Here is a 10802-nt window from a genome sequence, read left to right on the forward strand (position 1 = left end):
CTATCTATTACATTACCAAGGAAAACAATTTGAGACTTTGGGTTTGAGAGAGTCTCTGGTCTAAATCCAGCTCTCTGAATAGGCTTCATTCATCAGTTTTGCAAGCTAATTCAGATCAACTCTAACTATTCTCCACTCCCATGGAAGACCTACCCAGGGAGAAACATCCTGGCACCTTTTATGAGATAATGAATTCAGTCCAGTCTGGAATTTCCAGGACCACAATATATGTGTGAACTGCAAAGACAGCCAACTTCCAGGAGGTTCCAGAAATGGCACAGTCACCAAAATGTCCCTTAGATCAGGGTCAGCAGTCTGGATCAAGATATACTCAAGATCATTACTAACCGAAGCACTTTAACCAGAAACCTAATCCATTTCTAGTGTGGATTTGACTGAGACTAGACTACCCTTAAACAGGCATCAAATCTTTTTAAACAACTTGAATTTGGCACATCCAGGAAACCAATTTCTTTTCTTATTTAGTTATTTAATAATTCTAAGGGGAAGGAAGAAGGAAACCCTCTAGCCTTTAAAAAAATCAATGTAAAAAGTTATTTAATGAGACATTTTCTTACCTTAAAGCTTCTGTCTTCAGACACTGATATTATTATATTTGTCTGCCAGGTGCAAAATTCAACGGCAGTTACTGGACCAACATGACCTTCCAGCTCTTTTAATATAGTCTCAAACTAATGATTCATGAGAGAAACTACATTAGTATAATTCATTTTTGTAATCATTATTTCATTGTATATCATATACCTATCAGAAGAAATATTTATATTATAATTCTCTCTTGTTCTACTTTGAATACTATCATAACTCCCTTCCCCAAATTCTTTAGTATTTTAATGGATTCTATGAATAAAATGGGCAGTGAGATGGCTCAGAAGATAGATACCAGGCCTGGCAGTCAGGAAGACTCATCTTTCTGAGTTCAGATCTGATCTCATACACTTACTAACTGTAACCCTAAGCAAGTCACTTAACCCTATTTGCCTCAGTTTCCTCATCTGTAAAATGAGCTGGAGAAGGAAATGGATTTAACTGGAGTTGCTAAACAATCCTAAAATTAAATAAAACTTTCATTTTCTATTTATAGAATGTATTTTTTCTCTCTTCAAATTTCTTCAAAGTGCTAAAGACTTAAATGAATGTTAAAAAAAATCCTTGAATGACAACATAATGATAACATTAACTAGCAAATTTATATTCAAAACAACTCTGGGAAATAGTTACTCATTATCCTCATTTTACAGAAGAGGAAACTGAGGTTATTTTTCCATACTGACTACACATTACTTCCTTTTACATGAACTTTGCATTCCAGGCAAAATGAACTACTCACTGTCCTGTGTATACAACATTCTATGAACTAGCTTCTATATCTGGAATGCTCTCCCTCCTCATCTATACCTTCTCACATCTAAACCCTTCAATGCTCAGTCCAGGTAGCATTGATTAAGTGCCTCTTATTTCTAGACACTGTGCTAGGTTATAAAGACAAAAATAAAACAGACCTGGCCTTTGTGGAACATAAATTCTTTCAATGGAGAATACATGTACACATACATGTACACGTACATGATTTGACTCCAAAAAAAAATGTAGAGCAACTTTGGGAGGAAGGGCGTTAGGATCTTTAGACATAAAGAAAGAATTTACAAAGAAGGCTATACTTGAACTGAGTTTTGAAGGGTACAAAGATATACTAAGAGGTGGCACTGAAGAGAGAGTGCGTTCCAGGAATGAGGACAGATGAGAGAGGTACAGTGTGTGAGGAATAGTAAGACCACCACTCTGAATAGAGCATAGACCATGCAAATAGGGAGTTATATGTAATAAGACTGTAAATGGAAGTTGGGACAACACTGTAAAGGGTTTGAACACCAAACAGAGAAGCTTATGTTTGATCCTAGAAGCAATAAAGAACCACCACCGGAGTTGACCACAAAAAGAAATAATATGACCAGACTTGCAATTTAGGAAAAGAAGTTTGGCAGCCCTGTGGGAGATGGATTCCAGAGGGGAGTAATTAGAAAGGTGACCAATTGGGTATTTTCAATAATCTAGGAGAGAGGTGGTGAGGGCACAGACTATTGTGATGGCCATGTAAGTAGAGAAATGAGGCTAGATATCCAGAGTTGCTGTTGAAGTAAGAAGAATAAATATCTGGATATGTAGAGTAAAAGACAGTGGGGAATCAAGTGAAGTTATGAGTCTGAAGGACAGAAAAGGATAATAGAAAATAGGAAATGTAAAAATAAAGTAGATCTGAGGGTAAGATATGAGCTCTGTTATGGACATGCTGAGTTTGAGATGTAGATGAGTTACTGAGCTGGGAACTGTTAATGCTAGATATGCAGCTCAAAATAAGAATAGAGTTGAATAACCTGGGAATTATGTACCCAAAGAAGACCAACAAATAAGAAAGCTAATGAGAGAGGGTATTGAGAGAAAAGAAAATTAAATTAAAAACTTGGGCAATACCCAGAGTTAGAGGACATACTATGGATAAATGGAAAGGTCTGAGAATAGTCAAAAACTTCAAATGTGGCAGAGAGTTATAATAATTTAGCTTGGTAAATTTGAAGAGAAAAAATAGTTGAGTGATGACATTTGAAGTGAGATTTCAAATGTATGAAGAGTGAAAGGAAAGAAGGAGGAGGCAACAAGTGAAGACAGCTTTTCTTAGGCAGTTAGCAAAAAAAAAAAAGATCATAGCTTAAAGGGAAAGGAGGAAAGACAACAAATATTTATTAAGTATCTACAATGAGCACTGAGCTAAGCACTCTTACAGCTACTATCTCATTTGATCACCAAAACAACCCTAGGAGGTAGGTGCTACTATGATTCTCATTTTATACTTGAGGAGTCTGAGGCAGGCAGAGTTTAAAGAACCTATACAGGGTTAAACAGATGGTGTCTGAGATGGGATTTGAACTGTTATTTCTGACTACAGGCTTAGCACTCAACACACTGTACCACAGAGTAAAGGGGTGGTAACGTCTAATGAAGTGTTGCTTTTTGTTTTGTTTTATTTTTGTTTTTTTTTTAAGAATATGGAATACCTAGGTACCAGGGAAAGAGCTATAGATAGGTAGAGATTTTAATATTAGAAAGAGAAGTAATGATTGAGTGGGCAACGTTATGATTTCAGAGATTCCAGGAAAGTCTTTCTATATAAAATCTACCTTCCCAATCAGAATCTTGATATAATAAATTCCTTTAAAACTTGAGGGCAATGTATCTACAGTTAGAGAAAATACTCCTACAGCAGCAATCTTCATTTGCACTAAGGAATTTGTGACTAAAATATTTTTCCCTAAGAATAATTTTTCATAAAGAACATTATCTTCCTGAATTTAATAAGATAAGAAAAGGTCAATAGCAAGGAGTCCTACCACAAAATTATTCTTGGCATGATCCCTGCATACCTGTTTTATCTCTCTTATATTCATGTATTGTGTAAAGAAGAAAAAGGAAGATGGAAGAAGGAGGAAGAAAAGGAGAAGTATTTATAATAGTAGTAGTAGTAGTAGCAGCTGCAGTAGTAGCAGACTTTAATGATACTAATTACTATACAACATTAAAAGTCTCACCTTAGCATTCAGCATGAGTATCTTATTTCCAGCACATGCTGCAACAATATGGTCATTTGGGCTAAATCTTAAATAAAGTACCATTCCCAGAAGTGTTCCTATGACATCTCCTCGAGGAATTAACCCTATCAACAATTTTTTTTGTTAATATCAATTCATAAACAGTTGTCAGTAAAATTAGCATGAGTAGGCTAAATTATGCAAAAATAAAATAATTTTCTGGTTTCAGATGATTTCTAAAACAGAAGCATTGACCCCTATGAGCAGTGCCATACTACATCCTTAGTGGAATTATAGAGCAGTGGATATAGAAAAGTTGTTCTGAATATATTCTATATTTAAGAATTCTTCATGGTTGAAGTAACTATAGTAAAAGAATGTTATTAAAGGGAACATTTTTTTATCTTTCTAAATAAAAGGTTATGCTCTAATTTTTTAATTCATCCACATATTTATAAAATATAGATAGACCAAATCAATAATCTTATTTTAACACAATGTTAATTAATTATAATTCTTTAGTTTCAAATATAAAATCTGAATTGACCTGGACATAAAGGCCTAAGTATAGGCCTTCATTAAATATGACTAACCAGAAAATTCTCTTTCCAAATTTAATGAAAACATTTATCAATGAAAAATTTAAGTAAATTCAACTGAAACTGAATCCACAAATCTGTATTCTAGAAGTAATACTTCAATTTAGTCTAATGCTTTCTATGACAATAGTAGCAGTAGTCTCTCGGTTGTTAATCAAGTAAATTGACTATGAAAATACCAATATTTTCCCACTAAGAATTTCTTCTATTTTATGAAGTATCTCTTATTTCTTCCTGTAATATCACTATCTTAATAAAAGCAGAGCTGACTAGAACTTTTATTGGTCACTTGGGCTATTGCCCCATTAAAGAAGTCATTTAGATCTCCAATAATTTTTAGAAAATAATGCAAGGCTTCTTAATCTTTTTTTTTTCTATTTCATGGACCTATTGAGAGCTTGGTAAAGCCTGAATGCTTTTCAGAATATCACTTATTTAAATTCATAAATAAAGGAAATGCCAAGGTTTTTTTGGAGATTAGTGATTATAGATTATATAAACTTTTTCTCATCCAAGCTCATAGACCTCTTGAAATCTACCCACAGATCTTTAGAAGGGACAATGGACTCTAGGTTAAAAACCTTTGAAATAAAAGTATTCCTTCTCTTCACATTCCTTATATATAAATGCCAGATCTAAACTAGTCAGACCACCAAAGGAACTCTTCTTCCTTCCCCATAGGCATGACCAGAGATTTTTTATGCCATTACCTGGCACACAACCACTGTTGGTCCCCAAGTCCTGGTACCCTCTTTTCAACCTTGCCCCTGGGACACAATCAAGTAAGATGGTAGGAGGAGGAAGGAAAGGGATGAAAGATCGTAGGAAGGAAGGAGATAGGAAGGAGTAGATCTTATCTTACCATAGCTTTTCTAATTATAATTATTCCCCTGTCCCTTGTTAAAAGTAAAACAAGGAGTAAGGATAGGTAAGAAGAGAAAGAGGAAAGGAAAAAGACTTAAAGAGAAAAGACTGCACAGAAAAATGTATGTAACTGGTTGCATAGTATTACTGGCATTAACAACCACCATGTATAACAATGATCCTAGGAGAATACTTGAGATCCTCTATACATATCCCCCATTGCCAAGATGAATCAACTTTGGAACTCAACCCATTTCTAATTTGGTAATTCCCCATATACAAATTTCTATTGCTTTCATTGGATTAAATAGTTCTGATGAAGTAAAGCATTCAAAAATAAGTAATTATCAAAGTTTAGATTATTCAATTCAGAAAGCATGCCATAGGTCAGAAACATTAATTGTTTATATTGTCCTCTAGGGTTCCCTGGCATTTGTCTGTTGGCAGAATACTGCTTACCCACATTTTTCTGTGGGACTACAAAATTACATGGTTAAAATTTATTTTTGGAAGAAAATATGTGAAACTTGAAAGTCACAAGCAAATTCAAAAGGTCAGACCAAACTGATTGGAACAGTGTACTTTCAAAATTTTTTTATTCCTTGGCCAGAAAATGCAAAACAAACCCCAAAAATGTACATATAGTTACTTATATTTGTAATATAGGTAGATCTCTATGGAATGGACACATATATGAATAGCATATATTTATTTGTAGATATATTCATATATGTATGTATAGCAATGCTGCTTTCTCAAAAAATCTAGTTTATTACTTTAAAAGAGTCAAGAGTGGGGCAGCTGGGTGGCTTAGTGGATTGAGAACCAGGCCTAGAGATGGGAAGTCCTGGTTCAAATCTGACCTTAGATACTTCTTAGCTGTGTAACCCTGAGCAAGTCACTTAACCCCCATTTCCTAGCCCTTACCATTCTTCTCCCTTGGAACCAATACATAGTAGTGATATAGTAAGGGTTTTTAAATAAAAATAAACAAAGTAAAAGAGCCAAGAGACAGATTGTTCAAGACAGGTTCTAACTTCTTATTGAAGGTTAATTCTCTTTGAGATCACACCATGTATTTAAAAGCTTAGAAGCCAAAAGGTCTTTGGTTTAGGTTGGAAAATTCTGTTTTCATAGCAAAGAATACCACTCTACTCCCCCTCTTTCCTCTCCTACTCATATTTATCCTATTACTGACTGTTGCCCCCTACCAGTATTAATCTTGCATTTTTAGAGGCCAGAGTATGTTAGGAGTGATTCACTAAAGTAGGGTGGGAATCTGCAGTAAATTATGTCCCTCAGCCATGAACACTGCTTAAAGTCACCAACACAGAAAAGAACTAAAAAGAAAGAGGATGAGAGGGGATGCCCTTCTTTGACACTCTCACTACTATGATGGCTCAAAATCACAGTATATATAACTCTTCCAAAAAGAGAAATTCTAACAAAACCTTGATCCTCAAACAACATCACATTTTGTGTTACAACTTTCTAATGCATTTATCAAATTATGCGGTATTATTCCTATCTATATCTTATCACCTACTAAACTATAAAATCCATATGGGCAACTTTGTTTGTCCCTCAGGGCTTGGCACAGTGCTCTGAACCTATGAGATAAATGGCGAATGAATGAACAAACTTCCAAAATATTACTGATCGCTTCCTCCAAAACCTATCACTCATTCTAGTTTCATTCATTTTGTTGAAGTCACATCTCTTCTTCCAGATAACCCAGACATGAAATCTGGAAGTCATCTTTGACTCCTCACTCCAACCCCTCAGGTCCAATAGAGTAAACCTCCACCACATCCCTGACTTCTGTCCCCCTTTCTGATTTAACTATTTCAAGGCTTGTTCACTTCTCACCTAGACAATTAAAATAGCCTTTGATCAACACCACCTCCTTCAGCATTCTCTCCCCTGTGATTGGGGAATAGAATTGAGTATCAAATTCCTCCAAATGCATTCTTTTGGAGGTGGCAGAAACTTAGACTCTCAGCTCACTCCATTTTGCATCTGTTCTGCCTGGTTTCAACTCTATAGAACAAGATGCCCCCAAGTTAGGTTCCTGTGACTCTTTCATGCCTCCTCCCCTCCCTCATTAGATTATAGATTCCTTGAAAGCTGGGATTCTTATTTTATTCATTGTATCCCAGGGTTTAGCATAGTACCTAGTACGTAGTAGGTGTTGATTAAAAATTTGATTGGGTTGAACTGCATTAGTGGACCTTTCCATCATAGGGAGGGAGGAGCCCCAGGTCCAGGAGGTTGTGAGAAGGAAAAAGTTTGAGTTAAGTAAATTTTCAGGAAGAGGAGTTCCCTGGAGACAATGGAAAGGTCCAGATTAGCTGGTGGAAAATGAGGCAGCTGGGCTGGATCCCATCTTAAAAATGGGAACTAGAAGGCACTCTCCAATTGCCACCCTCTTCCCTCTCCAGCCAGAGTTGTTAATATCTCATCTTTCCGACTAGGCTAAAAATTCCTTGGCTTCTCTCTCTCATAATGAATTTCATATTGACAATCAATTAATTAAAATAAGTAGTGTGTTAATCCAAATATTTTTATATTATTGAAATTCATTTAAAAAACAAATAGATATGGATTTTAAAACTCATCTATAAAACTACATTTACCTTCTAGTATTTTTTCTCCACATTCCATCAGGTTCCAAACTATAACATAGTCACATGATGCAGAGCAGACAAGAAGTGGATTAAATCTGTTTCCAAATGTCACAGCAGTAATTGACTGATGATGCCCTACTAAGTGTAATGGCTAAAAATATTCAACATATATCAATATTACACATCATTACATAGAATGCAAAACAAAAAAAAGTTAAACTCATGAAATGGAATGTTCTCAGTAGTATTTAATTGAATACTATTTTAGCATTTAGCACATACTTCCCAATAACCAAATTTTTCATTAAATTCAAATACACCCATTCATACTCTAGGCAAGAGACATATCCCACAAGTCCAAAGAGATCAACCCTAGCCTGTAAGAGTCTTAAAAAAAATAAATAAATAAAAATAAAATAAAAAACTCTGGATTTTGAAACTTGTTTCAAAAGCCCCTTTCTGCTCTACTTCAAAAGCTACTAAAAGTTATCTATTTTATTTATCTTTAACACTGTATGTAACACGTCATGTTTCACACTATATATACCTTTTGTATAATACTCTATATACATAAAATAAACACATTGTATGATTGTAAATACCTGATTGGAAGGGTTCTTGGTATTCCATATACAAAGCTCATTTCCATTTAAGGGGAAAGCACAGTAATGTTGACTGCAAGCAAGTTGAACATGAGATGCTGATTCTTTAGATTCAACCAAATGTCTTTCTTGAACTATATCACCAATATAGTCTACCTTATTAGAAGAGGCATAGTCTGTATTTTCCATATTAAAGCTGAAAATAAAAAAGTTACATAGCACCTGGTGTTCTTACTATGCCTCAAGAAAATTTGTCATTCATCTAATTAGGGCAAAAATGTTTCTAATACTTAATTTGTACTGGTGTAGTAGAATTTGAAGACCTGGGTTCAAGTTCTGACTGTCTCACAACCTATGTGACACACACTCAGTTTTTGGGGGTTTTTTTGTTTTTTCTTTTTTTTAATCCAAAAAATGAGATCACTATCTACCCCCCAAAGGTTGGAAGTGTGCTTTATGCCCAGAAGATCTGGATCAAATGCAACCTCAGATACTTTCTAGATTTATGTGTTTGGGCAAATCATTAACCCCTCTTAAACTCAATTCTCCACCTAGAAACTTGGGTGGCAGGAGGAACCGTTTCCAGCTCAAAATCTGATTGCTTAAAGATCTGATTAACTATTAATAAAGTCAATTAATTATACACATAAATGTGAACATTTTGATATTTTATTAGCATGTCATCAGTAGTAGTTGTAGATTTATAAGTGGAATATGAATAAAAATATTGCTTATACCACCCAGAATTACCAAATAAATTACCCTTTCCACAAAAAGGAAGGTAAAATTATCTGAACTACAAAAATATATTTAACTGATAAAACTATGTCTCTTCTGTCTAATCCATTTTATACTCTTCTGACAAATTAATCATCTGAAAGTACAATTCACACCATGTCAATCCCCTATTCAAAAACCTTCAATGACTCCACAGTAATTACTGAGTCAAAAAATTTTTTTTAATTAGGTTTTAAATTAGGCACTTTTGAAGATTCATTATTCTGCCTGGGATTTGGCTATCATTACCTAATTTTATGCATTAAAACAGAATGACTCTTTTCTATACATTAACTTTAGTGCCCTTTAGCTACTCTTAGGATACAAATTTTAGGTTATGTTTCCTTTCTGTTTCAAATTTTATTTAAATAAACTGAGTGGTCTTCCTCATTCTGGAAATCTGGTATAAATAGAGCTAGTTGTTTTTGATTAATAGGAAAGGGGAACATGAGTTGAATAATAATCAATTGTTCATTTTCTTAAATATGTTATCAGGGTGGAAAAAATTTGACCTCACATCATATCTCTCCTAACAACATCCAATCTGGCATTTTTTTTTTTGACGCAAGTCATGATTTTAAGTCACACCTATCCAATAGTTCCCACTGTTTTACCTATGAATCTAGATGGCCAATACACAGCAGCTAGTGCCTGCCTGCCTTTCAATTTATTTCTTCCAATAAGGAAAAGCGATAGCTGGCATTAAATTAAATTAATTCTTGGGTCATCAAAGTGGCAGTATTTTCTTGGCGATTATTTGCTTTGTAATACTAGTTTAGTTTCTCAATCGCTAAGGCTCTTACTCAGAAGGCCACCTTTAGAATGTAAACTCCTGGAGAATTCCTTGTATTTATATTACCAGAGCTTTCTCTATCTACCCACCAAAAGATCCTTGATTAGACTGGAGGGAGGAAGAGGAAAGGCGTGAACTTGATTTTTTAAATAATTTCATAACTGGATTTCAGTATAATTGGTTTCTTTTGGAATCCTGGGAATTTTCTTTCTTTCTTTTTTTTTGTATCTAAAGACAGGATTCTGAGTAGTGATCTATAGACGGTCCCAGATTGCCAAAGGAGACCAAGCCAAAAACCGGGCTGAACCCCTGCTTTAGGGCTTAGGAAACCCCCCAGCCGCAGGTTTTGCAGGACTACGAGAGCAGGAAGAGAGCCAGACCGGTCCCGAGTAGGGGAAGGACGGGAGACGGGGTCATTAGTAAGGAGAGGAATGTGGAAAGAAAAGGGGAGAATCGGTAGTCTCAAAAGCTAAATAACACTATGACTCCTCCACTTGCACTTTACCAGATCCTTTCCCAAGGGTGAGTACAGAGGCGCTGCCCGAGAGGTTTACAATCCGAGCGAGGGTGTGTATGGAGAGTCCCCGCCCCTATATCCTAGGCAACAAGGACGCCAAAGATGGAGACGGTGTGCCAAGAGGGACAAATTAATTTTGTGTACAAGGTAACTACTTTCGGATGGACACTAGGGCGGCGTCTTCTACTGATATCAAGTGTTCGATTCCAATCACGTGAGAGCTGGGGGCAGAAGAGGCTGCCGGAAACCTAAGTACGAAACGGAAACCTGCACCTCTGACTGGCTTGGAATGACCTGCCTGGGGCTCAGTTCTTTCTTTCTTTCTTTCTTTCTTTCTTTCTTTCTTTCTTTCTTTCTTTCTTTCTTTCTTTCTTTCTTTCTTTCTTTCTTTTTTTTAATAAAAAATAAAAAGATTACT

The 10802-nt window shown here is 35.4% G+C and overlaps 1 protein-coding gene across 4 annotated transcripts in view; it reads right to left on the reverse strand.

The window, feature by feature from the left end:
- Positions 1-10581, reverse strand: part of WDR27 (WD repeat domain 27) — a 309881-nt gene extending 299300 nt beyond the window's left edge. For 3 of the 4 annotated variants that reach the window (XR_463197.3, XM_007484921.3, XM_016429020.2), the window contains exons 1-5: positions 10373-10581; positions 8298-8493; positions 7705-7846; positions 3606-3730; positions 579-692 (exon numbers count right to left, since the gene is read on the reverse strand). Coding sequence is in view for 3 of the 4 variants with exons in the window: in XM_007484921.3 (XP_007484983.2) it covers positions 579-692; positions 3606-3730; positions 7705-7846; positions 8298-8486 (570 nt within the window). In the remaining variant the exon portion in view is untranslated. The remainder of the gene's footprint in view (positions 1-578; positions 693-3605; positions 3731-7704; positions 7847-8297; positions 8494-10372) is intronic. The other variant, XM_007484920.3, reaches the window with a different exon arrangement.
- Positions 10582-10802: the final 221 nt, after the last annotated feature.

Source organism: Monodelphis domestica, chromosome 2, assembly GCF_027887165.1.
Source record: "Monodelphis domestica isolate mMonDom1 chromosome 2, mMonDom1.pri, whole genome shotgun sequence".
Lineage (NCBI taxonomy): Eukaryota > Metazoa > Chordata > Mammalia > Didelphimorphia > Didelphidae > Monodelphis > Monodelphis domestica.